The sequence below is a fragment of the Athene cunicularia genome, assembly GCF_003259725.1.
Source record: "Athene cunicularia isolate RWA chromosome 5 unlocalized genomic scaffold, athCun1 chr5_part2, whole genome shotgun sequence".
NCBI lineage: Eukaryota > Metazoa > Chordata > Aves > Strigiformes > Strigidae > Athene > Athene cunicularia.
In genome coordinates, this window is record NW_020799102.1 from 1,030,740 (window position 1) to 1,049,215 (window position 18,476).

The window sequence follows — 18,476 nt, forward strand, 5'->3', positions numbered from 1 at the left end:
TCAAAGAGAAAACCTCTATTTAAATCCCATTATGAAAACCTGTTCTTAAAAAGTCATTTACAGCTCTCAAAGAACAAGCCATTAGTCTAGATGGAATTTGACCTGCAGCAAACACGTGGTTTTAGTTCAGAAAGAATTTATATATTTTTTCCATTTGGGAAAACCTTAACAGCTGATATGCAAGCAAAACCTTGCTAGAGGTAAGAAAAAAAAAAAAGGGAAAGAAAACTAGCTTTTTTTTTTTTTTAATGAATGAAATTTTGCGATGCTTAATGTCTAACTGAACAAAGGTTCCAGGGAAAGAAACCTTTCCAGGGAAAGGAAGGGGCTCTGGCTGTAGTCAAGACACTGACTCTTGCCCTTTCTCTCGCTTGTTTTTATTCCCCCTTGAGATTCCTCTGTCAACAGGAGAAGTTGTAGTTTGACTCGGGCACCAGACAGCTCCATTCACCCGGTAGGTGTTTCCCACCTTTCATATGCAAAGTGCTGCTTTCCTGATCCTCTGCTTAGTATGCAAAGGGTGAGATAATCTATTAAATAAAAAAGAAGTGCTTGTAGAAACGGTCTCGGGGATGAGGGTGGAATTAGGCACACCAATAAAAAAACCATTCCTTCAAAACGCTGAATATTTTTGGCCCTTTTCTGTCTTCGAGACACATGTTCTCTCCTGCTGCAGGGCTCAGGGGGAAGCAAGACCAGAGACACACCAAAAAAATTGAGTAGTTGGGGTGACCATGTGCTATCATTTCCCTGCCCTGCAAAACCACCTCTGCCTGCTCTCAGCTCCCTGTGCTGGCAGAGCGAAGCCATCCCAAGGGGGAAAGGGCTGGGGGCAGGCTGCCAACACGGCATGTTTCCAGCATGGAAACTTTGCGAGGGCTCTGGTGCTCAGGCTGGGGGGTGGGGAACTGAGGCCGTGTCCTGCTGACACCTCTGCGGGGCCCTGCCTGAGCTCCACCGTGGGAAGTTGGCCCTTGCTACAGCCTCCGCAGTGCCTACCGCTGCTCTGTGCCCCAGCAGAGGTGGAACAGCAGAAAGCTGTCTCCTTCAAAATCCTGACCTCATCTTGCCTGTTTTCTTGTGGGAAGAAGCTTCTGTCCTTTTGCTGGGTGCCCCCCAAGAGGTCGGCTGCCTATACCCTGGTACTCCTCCCAGAAAGGCACTGCAACACTCAGAGCGACTCGGGCCGTTTCATAAATTGGATTGTTATACTGTCATTCGACATCTCAAGGGAAGAGATGGGGAAGCAAGAGAGTGAGAAATGCAGCTCATTGCCGTGGCTCACAGGAGCAGTTAACTCCCCTCTGTCCCTTGCCCTGTACCTCCTCATCCCCTCTTTTCCCAGCATCTCTTTGGTTGCCTCCAGCTGAGCTTGGAGAAGGAAATGGAAGCTGCCATGCTGCCTCGGTAGGCTTTCCTGTGGCTGAGAGACCATTTCTGCCCACTCAGTCCCAAAGATATCAAATATCTGACACAGTCCAGACTGGGAATGAACATTTTAAAAAAAAAGTTTCTCTTCCCTTGATGTTAGTCTTTGTCAGCATCAGTGTGGCAGAGTCCAGCACAGTGCTCTGCCCACCTCTTCTCCAGCCTGACAGTAAACAGAGACCAGAAACTCCTCCACAACCATTTTTCAAGCATAGTTCAGGGTCCTGCAAGCCCAGAAGAGTAACAGTGACATGGCTGCAGGCAAAGGACCAGCCTACATCTGTGGTGCAGACCTTAGCATATCAGTACATTACGCCCGCCAGCACTACGGCTAATTGGGAGTGCAGCAAGTGAAGACTCAAATTCTGCAGAACTGCCAGCAGTGATTATCCAACCCCATCAGTATTTGTGAGCTCCAGGTTTCCCTGGAGATTTTGGATAACGAAGGTCACATCGTCATGGAGTTAGAGAGAGACGAGCATAAGGCAACTCATATCCCAAGAGTGACTGACAGAACTGTAATTGTTTAGTCTGAAAAGGAGATAATGAAGAAGAGTCATGAGTGAATGATTGAACTAGCCAAAGTTATTCTAAAATATGAAGTCACTGAGCAGGCAGGGGATTGAGTTAGGGGATTGAGACAACATGCGGGGGAAGAAAAGAACTTGACAGTATTTCACAGCAAAGATGGTAAACAAGGAGAATGGGCTTTCATGTGAAATATTAGAAGCAAATATATTAACGTATGTGCATGAAAACTGGAGGCAATGTGCAATATCCAAGAGTTTGGCATCTGCTTTCCTCACCAGGAGGTTTTGTAGCTGAAGGGTTTTTGGAGGAGGAATTTTTCATTTCATGTTTCCTGCATCTCCCTAACCATCTGCAAAGTGGTTTTTGTGAAAGCCTTTTTCTTCTGTCCAGTGTCACATAGTCACCATCAGAGGAGGCAAACGTGGCACTGCAGCCATCAGACTAATTTAGTTATGAAAAGCCTCTGGTCCCCATCTCCTGTGCAGATCCAGAATTTAAACAAAAAAGGATTTTTTTTTTTACTCTGAAAAAAAAAAGAACACAGAAATTGTACAGGTGTGGGAATACTGAAAGCACAAATTTTCAGTGCAGCAGTGCCTCTGTGAATTATTATGCACATTTTTGGACATAAGGAATAGAAAAGCATCACCTATTTAAAGTGTACAAAAATTAGGAAAAACAACAGGATCAAGGCAGAGGGAAAACGGTAATTTAGAAGCATCAAAAAGGGAGTGAGAAAACCTTGCCAAAGCATAACACCACCACAGTCCCAGCTCTCTGATGAAAATTCCCTGGCCCAGGACTACTAGTACAAAACTACAAACCCCAAATAAGATGCACCTGCACTTGAGTCTCTGGACACCTGGGGAGAGTGAGAGGAGTTACACTTTGGGCTGGAGAGAGGGGATCGAGGGACTCGCCAGGCCCCACTCTCTCAAACCACCTCTGTCCCTGCAGCTCGCCAGAGCTGTAGGGGATGTGGTAGTTAGCATCTCCCAGCCAGGCTGGGTCTACAATTAGCAGAGATGGGCAATGGCTCATTAAAGATGCCATTTTATATGTTGACTACCACAGATGATAATCTTTTCTTTGTCTGTCTGCAGTGCAGCTGCCCTGTGCTGCACCAGTACAGCTGAACATGATCCCCTCCCAGTGCAGGGCTGACTCTGATGAGGCTGTCACAGCCCCCGACAGGACCTTCGATTACATCTCCTGAACAGCTCCACTGGCATTTGATTTATAACCTCATGTATTGCGTTTGTATACACCAGTGACAAATCTGTAGTCTTCTGTTGTAAAGTATCTTTATACAGAGCTATAACACAAATCACGCACTTGAAACCCTGGGTAATCCTGCCACTAATCCACCTGTGACAGGACAGCAAGGACTTCACGCAACGTGGCTGGTATTATTTCTTCTGACAAATTCTTGGGTGAATGGGATGTCATTGTCACAGTCTGCCCAGGAGTTCCCGCTTCTCCCTCTCGCTACCTTGAACTAGCTCGAGTCTTACCAGCACTCAGGGCCATGGAGCAAAGACAGCCAAGCACTGGACCTGCTGGGGACAATTGGTCTGGCTTATCTCAGTGAGGTGTGCATGCATCTGCCTGCTGCATTGCTGGCATCCGCTCCAGTGCAAACTTTGACTTCTTTCAGTCACTCTGTGTATCTGTTGTCACAGGAAACATTAATGGTCTCTCAGATTCTGTCTGATGTTGCTCTTTTTGGGTGTACGGCCTCTTCTAAGGCAGCTCACTTAACATACACTGGTATTTGCCAACTATTTTAATATCATTTTGCCATTTCTTCTCTCCTTCCTCTGCCACTACCAAAAAACATTCAGCAAGGGAATTTGACAGCCCAAAGTAAAATCCCCCATGTAGTTCCCCCCTCCTGCCAGAGCTTCAGAAAATCTGTGTTTGAATGTCAGTTATTGCTTGCGAAGTCAGTGTCATTGTAATGAGGGCCCATGAACATGCAATCTGTGTCTGTAACTGTGCTGCAGCTGTCTTCTGGCTCAAAAACTCGAATTACCTCTGGGTGGTGTCTAATCAGTTGAGACTTCGTTGATACTAGTCCCTGGACTGGTACACTGTGCAAGTAAAGCTGAGCGTGATGTCTGTGCCGTGAGTCTCCACATCAGCCCTGGTGTAACAGCTACCACTGTACTTACTCTGTTGTAACAATTTTAATGAAATAAGCCCATTTTGTACAATCACGGAATATAATTTCTCAGTATTGATAAACTCAATTGATGTCGGGAAGTACATAGCACAAGCTGCCAAGGCCAGTATGTCCCTTCCTTCTGGAAAAAATACCAATTTTCAAGCAATACTGAGCTAACAGTATTCTTCAAATCCGTTTTGGCATTGATATTATCATGCCATTGGGTGCAATTGCAGAGACTCGTAATTGATAAAATTCTGTCTTTTTCTGTGGCTGTCTGAAAAAGAAATAAGAGGGACTCTGCCTTCATTTTTTCCAACATCACATCAGGTGCCTGAGGCTAAAGTTGATCTCACTCTAGTCTTGCTCCAGCACTCATAATTCTTTGATGACTTGAGACACTTTGTGATTCTTGCTGGCCCAATTCATTCATCATCCCTAGTCCGTGATGCCAGACACTAGGGCAAGACACGTAAGTCAGCTGTAGACACCACAGCACGTGCTCTGAACAAGGCTCAGACACTATTGCTGTTTCTCTACTGCACTTTCTTTTTGAGCTCCAGGTTGCAGGGTGCTGCTGAACTTCCTGCACACCTTGGCCAGCTGCATCTCTTGAGACAGCAATTCCTGAGGCATTTCTGGGGTCAGTGTGACCTCAGTCTATCATGTGTGAAGGGGTTTTTGGTGTCACACAGACTAAGCAGTCCCTCAATGTATTATTCAGACCTTCTCTGAGCTAGCAAAATCTCTCAGGCTCCATCAATCAAGAACTGTAGGGATGAAATATCTTTTTTAATTCCCTGGAGAGAAGAAAGCATGTCCTGCAGAGACCTCATTGCTTGGGAACTGAAGCCTGCAAATGTTTTGTCTGAGTAAATTGAGCAGTCAGAGGAAAGTCAAGCTTCAAAAGATCCTGAGACATCCTAGTCCATCTCCTTCCTAATACCAAGACCGTTAATATCTGTTGCTGTCATTCTTGGGAGGGGCATGTCTAACATGTTCCTGAAGAGCCCAGTGGAGAGTCTGCGGGATGTGGAGCCATGAGGGCATGTGCCAGCCTGGGGGCTGAAGCCCCTTTCACACCATCATGGCCATCAGGTTCACTGTTCAGGTTTTTTAGTGCCAGGGATGATTCACTCCCCCTCTCACAATGTGGAGCAGCGCCAGTCCTTCTGCAGAACAATCAAACAAATTCATCTTCCCAAGAAGAGCTGATGATTGAGTGTCTTCTTCACATGCAGTCTCCTCTGGTTTCTGTTTCCCTGGATCTCTGTAGTCACTCTGTGGTCCTGCATTAGGACCCTGCCATTATCACCAGCCAGTGTGTTCTGCTCCCTCCACAGTGAAATATCTTGGAGAATTGTTTGAGGGGATGTTAACCCAATTTTTCAAAATTTTAGAGCAACACATACAAAATGTGATGGATTCTCCATCAGTTGGAATCCTTGAATGAGTCATGAATATCTTTATAAAAAGTATAATCCAGCTCAGCCTGGAGACTGGCTGTCGGTACAGCAAATAACGGGTGAGGTTTTACATCTTGTGTTACGTGGGAGGCCTGTGAGAGTCTCCTGTTTCCAGGATGCAGTTCCCCTGTGTAGCCTTTCTACTGCCCTGCTGTTTTAACAGGGAAGGGTTTCACCATACCCTTTTTTTCTCTTACAGAGAAAAACAAAATGCAGGACCTTGCCAGACCTGTCTCGCCATGCCAGAGATCGGGAATACTGAGCCCAGCTACAGTGGCACTTCCTGGGAAAGAATCTGCCCGGTTCATCACTGCCCCATTCCTGCATCCCCCAGGCTGGGGGGAGACCGCCTGCCCTCCTCCAGCCACACGCTCGGGCCAGTCTCCACGCAGTCCAACGGCCAGGTGCCATCGAGCTCCCAGGACTCGCAGCAGCATCACCTCTACTACCCCAGCACCCAGCAGAAGGCCCGGGGCAGCTACAGCCTGCCCCCGCTCCCTGGGCACGGCGAGAGGCCCATGTTGTGTTCCCACCTTTCCAGCGGGGATCTTGCACCAGCTTCCCACCACGAGGCCTCAGAAACCTCCTGGAAACAGTGGTCCCCTGGGCAGCGACGGCCGGTGCAGCATCACATTGTAACAGTCAGGTGAGAGACACAGGCAGAGCAGCTCAGGGACTTCCAAAAAGCACCTCCTGAACGTTGTAGTGGAAAGCAGGAGGGATGGGAAGGGCCTGGGTGGGGATGCATGAAACCTGGGCTTGCTCTTCAGTTTGGGACAGCAGCTGCCCCAAAATGCACAGAGGGATCCAGTCCGCTCTCTCCATCTCTGTGGAAAGTGTATGGAGAGCTGCTGTTTCCGAGAGCTGCCATTCCCACACCAGGGAGAGGCAGGATTTGCTTCTCAAGGTGACTCACTGGACAAAGCCAAGGTCACTTGGCTGCACCTAGATCATGCAGCCCTGACTATGCCCACCTTCTGTGATCTTTGTATTTTTCTCCTTTTGCACTGCAAGACATCCAGCTGGCAGAGTTTCTCAGTGATAAGAGCAGAGTTAATTTATTTTTTTGCCCCTGCCACTGGAAAGGAGAGGCAGCAGATGGTAAGCACCAGTTACAGCTGACCAGTGAGAAATATGAAAGTGGGGAAGATTATTTGGTTCTCCAGGTTGGGCAGCCACGAGGGTGTAAATTCTGTCCATGGCAGAATTGGGCAAACTCCATTTGTGTGCAGAGCCCCACAGTGATTTGCCTGGGTGGTGGATGTTTCTTGGGCAGCGCTGTAAGGACATGTACAGGACGGATGTCCCCAACAGCCAAAGCTCCAACCTCTGCTCCTTTCAGCCAGCAGCATCCTTCCTCTCTGCCTGTGCCTTCTGGAGTCCACTTGTGGTGCTTAAGACCATGATCCCTGTGCTACCAGCGCAGTGGCCACCAAAGTCTGAGAAAGCTGGCACAGGATTCCTTCCTTGCCTTTGCGCAGCCGTGCAGGGTTAGGCACAAAAGCCCTTTATGGTCTCATTTTCTAGCCATCAACAGAGGATTTAATTTGCTTCTGTTTGCAGTGTAGAGCAATTGCAGTGAGAGGAGTGGAGCCTGGATCATTTTTAGCTCATATGCTATCAACAAAATTGTCAACGATGTTCTCTGTAACAGGTTATTTAAGTAGGAAACGCAGCTGGATTGCAAATCCCTGGCAGAACATGCAGCACTAGCAGACAGAAAAGCGATAACATAATAATGCTAGAATGGGGATTTTAATCCAAACAAATCTGCTTGAGAAGCTATGGTGAGAGAATTAGCACAGGATGGACAGTGTGCTGCCAGAAAAAGACCACTCTAATAATCTGGTGAGGATTTTTTTTTTTTGCTCCTCTCTCTCCCAAATCTACCAAGCGTTAGTGTGATGAGGAAAACACAGTATGATTTATTACACGTGCCCCTGAGAGTGACTCTTCCATGGGGAACTCTCCTCCGTTGCTTTTTCATTTCTTCCATTCATAACAACCTGCCAGGAGGGATGAGCTGCCACATATTTCATCACATACTTCAAGGGGCCATTTCAGTGGGAGTGGAGAGCAAAATGAAAGGTCCCTCCAACATGGTAACCCACTGAGGTGCAGCTCTTCTTGCCCTGAGGGACTCAGTAACAAATGTAACCTTGGATCCCCTGGAGAAGGAAAAGCTCCTTTAATTCGTCCCTCAGAGCCCTACAAGTAGGACTGACAAACACTCCTCTGGGAAGAAAATCCTGGCAAAATGTTTCGAGCAGCTCCACTGGCCTTCTGCTCCTCTAGACTGGACAAGTGCTGTCTTTGGAAGGGCCCAGGAGACAAGTGAGACCCACCTCTTTGGAAAATCCTTCCTGAGATAAGCAGGAAATAAAACTATCTATAGGCATTGCTAGCCCAGCTCATTAAATTTAATACAGAGGTATGTTTTTGTCAAGAAACAATTTAAAAATTCAGTAGGAAAGCACTTCAGCAGTTAGATATTCATGGATAAGAGTTGCAGTGTGATTTCTATGCGATTACAGTGCTAATGTCTGTTACTTTCTGTGGGGTTTCCTTAGACGGGCAAAAATGAGTGACTACATCTTCCCATCCTGTTTGGTTCCAATGCAATGGGAGAGGAACAGGCTCTGTTAGTCATTAAACGAATCCAGGCAGTGCCAGACTCTTCCAGCAGTGGCTCAGCCTGGTGCTCTCGAGCCCCTGGAAGGGTTACCTCGCTCATTAGCAGCCCTGCATTGTGCTTTCTAAGAAGATAATAAATAAACACTTTTTTTTTTTTTCCCCTCTATCTGCAGACATGATAAAGCTTTCAGGATGCCAAAAAGGTATGTTTTTCATATCAAAACCTTCCTGTCCTTCGACCCCATTATTGTTGTTCTCCTACCTGCTGTTAGGAAATGCAGAGTGCTGCTGCTGGTGACACCCTGGCAGGCCCAGCTTCAGAGGCAAGGTCAGCGCCCACTGCTCAGGGCTTCCCATCCGCCTGGGAAAACCTCAGTTTGCTTGTGAGATCAATTTAACCTGCATTAATGAATAGCAGCACTGTCCTGATAGCTGTTCTTGGGGCAGGTGCCTGGCTCTAGTCCATACAATAGCTTTTTATATATATAATAAACCTATATGTATGTGTGTGTATGTGTGTGTGTGTATGTGTGTCTGTGTATATATATATATATATAAGATTAATCCAGCTTGGCCTATCAGATGAGCAAACAGGAGGATAGCTCATCCATGAAACAAGTTCACCTTTTCAAAAGACAGAGGATTCTTAACACATTTCTCAAAACTAAAATAATTTGATTGCTTTCAACTTCTGTTTAGAAGCTGATTTTTTAAAACTGTTTTTTCTGGAGGTTTAGGTAAGCATCTTCCATCATCACATACTGCAGCTGATTCTTTTTTTTCCTTTTTTTTTTTTTTTTCTTTCTGGTAATTGGACATGGGATCACCCAAAACAGCCTCTATAAATTAGGTATGCTAATGTGTAAAGGGCAATTTTTGTTCATTTTCATAGCAAAGCCTTCATCTATGAAAACAAACTTGATAAGGCAGTCTTAAATTGAAAAAAATACCAGGCCTGACCAAAAGTCATGTGAAAAGCTGTTTGAAGGGCTTGGGAGGATTTCTAATTAGGAGAAATAGCTGCATTATTTGACTCAGTGAAGTTGGAGGCAAGAGGAGCAAAAGAGCAGGCAAGCAGGAACACTACACCTCAGGGCTGATATTCACTGGCACAGCAGCTTTAAAGTTCATAAATATTTCACTTCCCCGTGAAGCTCAAATATTTGTCTACTCTTTTAGAACAAAGGATTTCTTAATACTTCAGAAACACATCAGAATACAGAAGAAATACCTAGAACCAGGAACCCATTTTGGTATCTTATCTCTTAACAGATGTTTTAGAGGAAGAAACAAATCTTGAGGCAGTAAAACCTGCATTGGTAAAAACTGTGGGATAGTAACTTTGATAGATCATCCTATAGGAGACACAGTTTATACCAGAAGAAAAATAGAGCTTGGATGGAAAATTTTAGATCAGCTTTTAAGAACAGGGCAAAAATACTTTTGGGTGGAGTAAGCTGCTTCTCTGAGAAGGGTTTTGATTGTATAGAAATGGCATTAAAACTCTGTGTGGCACCGTACCATGCTGATATGTATTCCAAGCACAGCGCTGTCCCATGGGCTTGCAGGAGTTCTCCAGACCCTGAAGGAGACCTGCCCTGCTGCACTGCGAGGATCTGCTCACAGGCTCAGTGTTTGATTTGAGGCTGGTGTCGGGGAGATTCACTCCTCCTGTGGATGCAGAAGCCACTCGTCCACTCCAGAATGCCACTGGCAATCCTGGCATCGGTTACACAGCACCTCAGTGATTTCCATCCCTTTCTGCTGCGCAGATGTCCATACAGTTCCCAGCAGTAAGGCAAGCCCCTACACAGTGACTGAATTTAAACCAAGGACAACAGACTTGCTATAATTATCTTTAGGGGACCCTTTGTAATAGCCCAGAGACTTCCCAGGGTCTACAGGTTGAGAATCTGCAGGCCAGACTATTAGGCAGCTACTAGCTTAGAAAAAGAAAGCTCTTTTAAATGCAATCTTTTAAGTTAAATATTTAAAGCTTCATTTTGCCCTAGGACACAGGAGTCTGGGTTTTATTATTTCTGATTGAAAAAGCAGGAAAATATAAGGAGGCAAAATGTAATTACCCGAGTTAATTAGAATTGCCTGCAAACATCCAGTTGGAGGTATAATATGTTCATTAATAGCTGTACTAGAGCCTCTAAGCTCTTCAATAAATAAATGCTCAAACCAGAAAGCCTTAATTCTTTTACTTCCTTCTACTAACACTGCATTGGTTCAACAGCAGGTTTCGTGCTAATAGCAGAAGTGCCTTAACAGCTGCATTTTTTCTTCTCCTGTTGATTCCAGTTACTCTCAATTGATTGCGGAGTGGCCCATAGCTGTCCTGGTGCTGTGCTCAGTGACGGCAGTGATTTGCACTGTAGCTGGCCTGCTTGTTGGAAATTTGCCTGACTTCTCAGAACCCTTAATGGTAAGTCCATACAGACACTATGTCAATGTGAGCGTGAGGAAAATCCACAGGCCAACCAGTGATATATTCTTTCTGTCATATAAAATGAGCCTTTACTTCCTCCCTTCTCTACAGGTAGAGGCAGGGAGGCAGAGCAGTAAATCAAGCCACTAGAAAAAATGACCAAGTTTATCAGAGATCTGCTGTCCTTAACCCATACCCTGACAGCCACCAGCCCATCTCTCAGCAATGGTGGGGACTTGCCCCAGTGCCCTCACACTGGAGTGGAGACACTGTTAGCACAAACCTGGGTTGTCATTCTGTTGCCTTCCTGCTGCTGGAAGGCCGGGGTTGCCCAGAAGGACTGGCTAGGCTGGGCGGAGATTGGATGGAGGACCTGGCTTTGGCTCCTACAGCCCGTGTGTGAGGCTCTTGAAAGGGAGAGGCTGCCCTGTTCAGAGTACTGCTCCACAGGGCCCTGTTTTCCATGCAGGATCCTGTGTTTCCTAAAATCATCCCTGTCACTCATTAATGGAATAATCCTGAGAAAATAAGAATAGACTAGAGTTTGTCCAGGAAGAGGAGAATTACTCCCATTTCTGTAAGTGGCTATTTTACTTGAAGAGGATGAGAAGAGTCTTATGAGATCAGGGAGAAAGAATTGTAGCTATCTTTGCCCAGAAAGGAAAGGAGAAATCCTTTTTTTTTTCTGTCAGCTCTGGGATGCAGTATTTCCAGGGAAAATTTGATTTGTGATTCTCTCCAAGATGCAGTAATAATCTCATACAGTCTCTGTGCCTAGAAGGAGGATTAAGGAAAGCTAAACTAAACTAAAATGCAAGCTGATGACAAAGCCTTTTTGCTTGGCTGCAGGGTTTCGAACCACGAGATACTGACATTGGCAGAAAGCTCGTTGTGTGGAGGAATGTAGAGAGCCATACAGGCTACAAAAAGACCTTTTCCCTTTCTCCCTATGCCGAGAAGAAAAGGTATGTGAGTTTGGTTTGGGGGGTTTGGGGAAGATGTTGGCTGTCAAATTACAGATTCAATGTTCCAACATATCTATGTGAATTACAACATATAAGCTATGCTTAAGAGTGACCAAGGCACTGCAGAGTTTAAAGTTTGTTTGCCTGCAATGGACTTGGGGTCCCTATTCTGGAAACCAGCAACTAGGCTCTAAACTCTTCAAGCATTTACTTCATCATTTACCTTTAAGAGGCTGCAGAGATGACTCAGCAAGTCTGCACAAGGGGATGAAGGTTCTCACTCAGTGGCACAAGGATCCCTGTAAAGGGGGACAGTCACAGAATCCAGAATCACCCGATATTGAAAAGCTCCCACCCAAGCAATGCTCTTTCAAGACTCTTACTGCTGCAGTTAGTGTTATGTGTGGCACCACAGCCTTGTCAGGGAACGCAATTCAGAAGCAGGTGATCTCTAGTTCCAACACTAATCTGCTCTCTTGCTAGCTACGATGACATTGGCATTAGCAGAGAACATAAGGCTGCTCAGGGAGAACAAGAAGCGAGGACACGGAGAATGGTGGAACAGATCTATGGAGCGGATGGTTTCTTTTGCGGTCCCCCAGGTGAGTGAAATCTTGACAGGGTAGTAAGTATTACACACACAGAACTCAAGAGCAGACAGAACTGCCAGAGTGGTTTAGGAGACAGGGAAACGTTCCACAAGTGCTCTGAGCAAGCAGTGTGTATGACACCACCCCATGACAGCTCAGCCACCTTTCACATACGGGCCTTCCAGCACTTCAAAACCGGGTGGTTAGAAAATGCTTGTTCTGAAATTCAGGAGAAGAGTTGCTTCTCCTTCTTTACTTTTTGCCATACTTCTTTTTTCTCCCTTTAGAAATATACCTTAGTACCAGTACCAGTAAAATGTAGTAAAGTACCAGTAAATGACTAATGTTTTCACCATTTACTCATATAAAAAGTGAATACTGAGAAAATAGTGTATGCCCCACTCCCTCTTTGTTCCCACTCCCTCTCTGTTTCTTTTCTTCTTGAAAGTTGCAAATGGCATAAAAACTGGAAAGAAAAGCAGAAAACTCCAAGACACCCAAAATTTGTCCCCAAATGAGCACTAGGAAGTAGAAGAAAGAACAGCATGCAGATACGTTTACTCTCTTCTCTGCCTGTATTCCACCTCTGAAACCAGTCAAACACCAAACCCGCAGGTCCCTGGCAGCTCCTGGCTGAACCTGAGCTGCTTGCTTGTAATGGGGGTGCAGACCCAGATGCCAGCAGTCGTTACATCCTGCTGACAGCACAGAGAGCGCGGTTTGGAAATGCCCCAGCGCGGCTCTCCTGCTGCTGACAGATGGGCAAGGAGCAGAGGACAGATCACACAAGGCAGATGCTACCACTCACTACAATCCACTGCCTTTGTGATCTGCCTCCCTTTGGGGAGTCCTCTGTAGCAGTCATACAGTGATTTTTTTTTCTTTGAACAGAGTCTACTCCAAACAGTTCGGCTGATTCACCTTCATTACCTAATCCTTTAATATTCTTTTCTTCTTCTTTATTTCAGAAAAGAGCTATTCCCAGCTGGTATTTATGTCCACAACTGCTGGGAGCTTATGGAACTTGCAAGCTATTCAGTCCATGTGTCAAATTGAACAAGACAAGGTTAGTCATGTCAGGAAGAACATATACACACACTGTCTCTTTTCTGGCTGCCCTAATCTTTAATCTCTAGTTGAAAGGAAGCCAGACAAAAGTAACATAAGCTACAGAACAGGTTTCAGTCTAGAGGACTCCAAAGCATTTTACCTACTTAGCAATACGCGGATGATTCCACCTGTCGCTGAAGTCCAGCTGCACAGTAGCAGCTGCCATTAAACAAGAATAAACGGACACTGAGCAAGAGCTTGGTCCAGAAGCCAAAGGTGTCCATCAGAAGCTGCTGAGAATTTTGGGCAGCAGAACTTAATTACCGAAATGGAGCTGTCATCTTGGAGACTGTGACAGCAAGTTTTGCAAGTGGGAAGTTTAATTGGATTAGCTGTGTTTGCCATAGGATCCAAGCTTTCAAATCAGAGGTTATAAATAATGGAGAGGGTTTAAATTTTGCAAAAGGCTAGCATATTTCCATAGCTTTAGCATTTACAGTTTGTCAAGGGGAGGATGGCGAGCCATGGCTGGTACACCTGGAGGGAGCATTACTGCAGGGAGCAAGGAACACTGGGGCTGTGAGAGGGTGTGACATGATGCTCCCTCGTGTTTTTCAGATACGCTCACATGTTCATTTTAGAGACCTCTGCCAACGTACTGAAGCCAACGAATGCTGCCCAAGCTGGTCTCTGGGGAACTACATTGCTGTGCTGTACAACAGGTCCTCGTGTCTGGAGATAACCCAAGGAGACATCTCCCACACCCTGGCTCTCCTTCGTGCCTGTGCTCCAGACTACCACAAAGGTACCCTCACTCCATCTTGCATAGGTCCTGAGACCGTGCGACAGAAACACTCACAGTGTGCCCAAGTCCCAGAAAAATGCACCCGTTTCAATGCCATTTACCAGCTTCTTCACTTCTTGGTCGACAGAGACTTTCTTAGTCCCCAGACAATGGAGTACCAGGTGCCATCTCTCAAATACAGCCTGCTCTTTTTGCCTACAAGGAAAGGTGCATCTATGATGGGGATCTACTTAGACAATCTTGAATCCTGGGATCTGTTTGATAACTATACATCTATCACTGGAATGGACCTGGGCCTTAAGCAGAAACTATTCCAGCACTACCTTTTACTGGATACTAAGTATCCAGTCCTGGCAATATTAGCTATTTTTCTAAGCATTTCTTTTTATTTACGCTCAGTCTTTATTACCTTGATGGTCCTGCTCGCTGTTGTCAGTTCTTTAATGATCTCCTACTTCTTGTACAAGGTGGCCTTCAGATTCACCTATTTCCCTTTTGTAAACCTGACAGCAGTCGTCATTCTCAGCAGCCTCTGTGCCAACCACACCTTTGTCTTCTTCGACCTCTGGAACCTCAGCAAGAGCCAGAACCCTTCCGCTGGGCTCTCTCAGTGGGTGAGTCAAACCATGCACCATTTTGCATATCTCATGCTGGCATCTTGCTTCACAACGGGTGCGGCCTTCTATGCCAGCTACATTAGCAATATAATAGCCATCCGCTGCTTCGCTGTTTACATGGGCACCTCCGTGCTGGTGAATCTGGTGTTCATGATGACATGGCTTCCTTCTTCGGCTGTGCTGTATGAGCGCTACATAGCAACAACCTGCATTTACAAGCCAGAAGACTACTGGAACAACACTGGCCATAAGAGAGTCTCTCTCTCCCTCCACTACATTCTCAGGGGTCTCCAGAACACGCTGTCTGAAACCTCCAAGCTGCTATTTGAAAAGCTTCTGCCGTGTGGGGTCATCAAGTTTCGGTACATCTGGATCTGCTGGTTTGCTGCCTTAGCAATAGGAGGTGCCTACATTTCCTGTTCCAACCCCAAACTCAAACTCCCAACTCTCGAGACGTCGTCTGTCCAGGTGTTTAGACTGAGCCACCCCTTTGAGAGGTACGATTCCGAGTACTGCCACCAGTTCATGTTTGAGAGGCTGGAGCACGGAGAAGGGCAGCGCATGCCTGTCACAATAGTCTGGGGCATTCTGCCTGTGGATAATGGGGACCATTTCAACCCAAAAAGCAACGGCACCCTAGTGACAGACGTCACCTTCACAATCCAAAACCCTGATGCCCAGAAGTGGCTCCTCGAGTTCTGCCAAAAAGTGAAGAACAAAACTTTCTATTACCCTGATGCAGAGCAGAAGTCTACTGTGTGCTTCATGGAGGAGTTCCTCAGGTGGATGGACAGTCGCCAGTGCTCCCAGCGAGACCACAGCTTCAACCTTTGCTGTAACCAGTTCTCCTTCCCTTACGGAAGTGAAGTCTTCCTACACTGCATCAAAATGATGCTGCTGGAACAGGGCAGGGAAGGGGCAGAAACATACGATCTGGGCCTCAGGTTTGATGGGGAGGGAAATCTCGCTGCCTTAGTTCTACAGTTTCAGACTATTTATCACTATAGCTTCAACTACAGCAAAGCCAAACAATTCTATGAGGAAATCAACCTCTGGGTAACAGAGGAGATGAAAACTGCCCCCATGGGGCTTCAGAATGGATGGTTTACGAGTAAACTAGAGCTATACAACCTCCAGCACAGTCTCAGCACAGAAACAATGGTAGTCATGGGTCTCTCCATAGCCGTTTCCTTTGTGGTTCTGCTGCTCACTACATGGAATGTTCTCCTTAGCGTTTTCTCTGTTACTGCCATCGCAGGCACTGTCCTGGTAACCATTGGCCTTTTGGTCCTCTTGGAGTGGCAGCTCAATGCAGTGGAGTCTCTCTTCATTTCAGCTGCAGTAGGTCTCTCCGTTGACTTTACCGTCAACTACTGCATCTCCTATCATCTGTGCCCCCACTCTGACCGCCTGAGCCGAGTGGCCTTTTCCCTGAAACAGATGAGCTGTGCCACAGCCATGGCAGCTTCTGCTCTCTTCTCTGCAGGGGTCATTATGTTGCCTGCAACAGTCCTGGCGTATAGGAAGTTGGGGATATTCATAATGATGATCAAGTGCATCAGCTGTGGGTTTGCCAGCTTCTTCTTCCAGTCGCTGTGCTGCTTCTTTGGCCCAGAGAAGAACTGTGGGCAGATCCTCTGGCCTTGTGCCCACACCATGAAAGACTACTATGATGACTCCGGGCTGAACGGAAGCTTTGCCTGTGGGGGGAGCGAGAAGCAAAACCGGCTGCGGAAGGTCCAGGAGTCCAACACTGCAAATGAGCAATATGAGCTCCAGCCCTTGTCCAGAAAACTGAGCGACAGCTTTGACAACAGCACTTCCACAAGCAAGCTGTCCAACCGGCCGTCAGTGCTCTCTGAAGACACGCAAGTGGAAGACAACAGATGCCCCAGAATGGGAATGCACCCCTCCCTTGAAAGGGAGAGACAGAACCTGCAGGAGACCCTTGGAGACCAGCAGGTTGGCCTGTGCCAGTGTCCTGCCTTGCAAACTTCCTCTCCTTACAAGCACAGCAGCTCAGAAGCAGAAATCCACAAGGAGAGACTCTGCCGAGATTGTCGATGTCGAAAGTATGGTCTGAAAGCTTGGGATGGGTCTGGACTGGACCATATCCAGCCGGCTGGCATGAAAGAAGAAGGGCAACTCAATAAATCACAGTGCTCTAGTGACACTGTCCAGCAGCAGTCAGATTATACCTCAGACAACAGCCATCTCCCTGCCGCTGACATCTACAAAATTCACAGATGCCTTTGTTCTCTTGGCAGCTCTTTTGACATGCTCAACATTTCCAGTGAGACGTCGATTAGTGATTTTGAGCAAGGCCTAAAGCTTGCTGAATCAGCCAGTTCTTGTCCTGATGTCTTAGAGCTGTCTGATTCGTACAGTCAAACAGAGAGAGGTTACTTGAATGGGAAGAGAGATACCCTGCGGCTGGACCTGAGGGAGACTGTCTTTGATATCTCTCCAGCAGCATCACAGCAGAACAGCTCTTCATGGAAAAATCGATTTGGATTAGGGAGCGAAGATCCAGTTGTGCTACCGAACAGCCAACCAGACATGCCTGATGTTTGGATCAAACGATCTAGCGCACAAAGTTCGGCTTACAACAGTTGAAACCTTGCAGAAAACAAAACTGTACTGCTAGTGAAAGGAGAAAGCGAAATCTCCTTGGAACTGTAAATATCAATTTTTTCCTCCCACCTCTCCTAGAGCTGAGACTATTTCTTAGTATTTCAGCTGTGCAAACACCTGTGTTTCCACAGAACCAGCAAATCCGATACTAGTGAGAGGATGCAAGATCAATCTTGATGGCGTACAAGCCCTTTGACCTTCCAGTGTCTGGTGCCATATTCACAGCTGTAACACAAAATTTATCAAAACCTGTTTTGTCATTTCTTACAAGGTGATTAGATTTTGTTTTCTTGTCAAGGTCACATAGGAGAGAAATAACAACGTGAATCTGCACAGATATTTAACAATGGAGAAAGAGAGCTCATTAAAAAAAAAATATCCAAAACCTGAACCCGCAACTGCTGAAAATCTAGATATCAAGTGAAGAGAGTATTGTTAATAGAAAAAGAAAGTCTTGCATTTTCTACTGAATCAGAAACTGCTTTTATGTGAAGTCCAGGTTCACAGATCTCATCAAAAGAGTTCAGATATTATAAAAATCTGAGTTGATACGGTCTCTTAATGATCATGGAGGAAGGAGGCTGCAGAATCCAGCCTGATCTGTTTTCAGTAACAATTTCCATTTGTTTTATCAGAAGAAATTCTAGTACTGCCAAAGATTTTCAGTGTGAGATTTCCCCTCTGAGAAAAGTGTCCTCATCCCCTCAGTGACTCGGGTGCTTTGTGTGTCATCTTCATAGCTGTTTCCACTCAAGGCATTCGCCATAAACATGTAACTTTTTAAAATTTGCATATCTGGTGAATCTTGAATTTTACATCTTTTTTCCTCTACCAGAAACAAGAAAACAAACACTTCCTTGCCTTTATCTGTTGAAAAAGAGAAAACATTCTCGATACAAGTTGACGTAAAATAAATGCTTATGACAAACTTTCCTAAATCTGAGTGGTTTAATTTTCACCGAAAACACTGTGGTTCATTTTCTTCATCTTTTAAGTGCCTAACATATTTTCCAATATAACCAGCAAAAGGAAAGTATACATCTTAAAAAGATTCGCTCCTTCCGACACCCACAAATTGTTTTCTCTGTTCTGTGGGAGACAGGCCACAACTGCCCGATGTCAGTTAGCAATACGCTCTTTTAAAGCTGGTAACAA

The 18,476-nt window shown here is 45.9% G+C and overlaps 1 protein-coding gene across 1 annotated transcript; it reads left to right on the forward strand.

Moving 5' to 3' along the window:
• Positions 1-373: 373 nt before the first annotated feature.
• On the forward strand, positions 374-18,172 carry DISP2 (dispatched RND transporter family member 2). Its single transcript, XM_026850227.1, has 8 exons — positions 374-454; positions 5,792-6,238; positions 8,400-8,429; positions 10,534-10,657; positions 11,510-11,625; positions 12,109-12,227; positions 13,184-13,281; positions 13,884-18,172. The coding sequence occupies exons 2-8, from the start codon at positions 5,832-5,834 to the stop codon at positions 17,301-17,303; spliced, it is 4,314 nt and encodes a 1,437-aa protein (XP_026706028.1). The 5' UTR covers positions 374-454; positions 5,792-5,831; the 3' UTR covers positions 17,304-18,172.
• Positions 18,173-18,476: the final 304 nt, after the last annotated feature.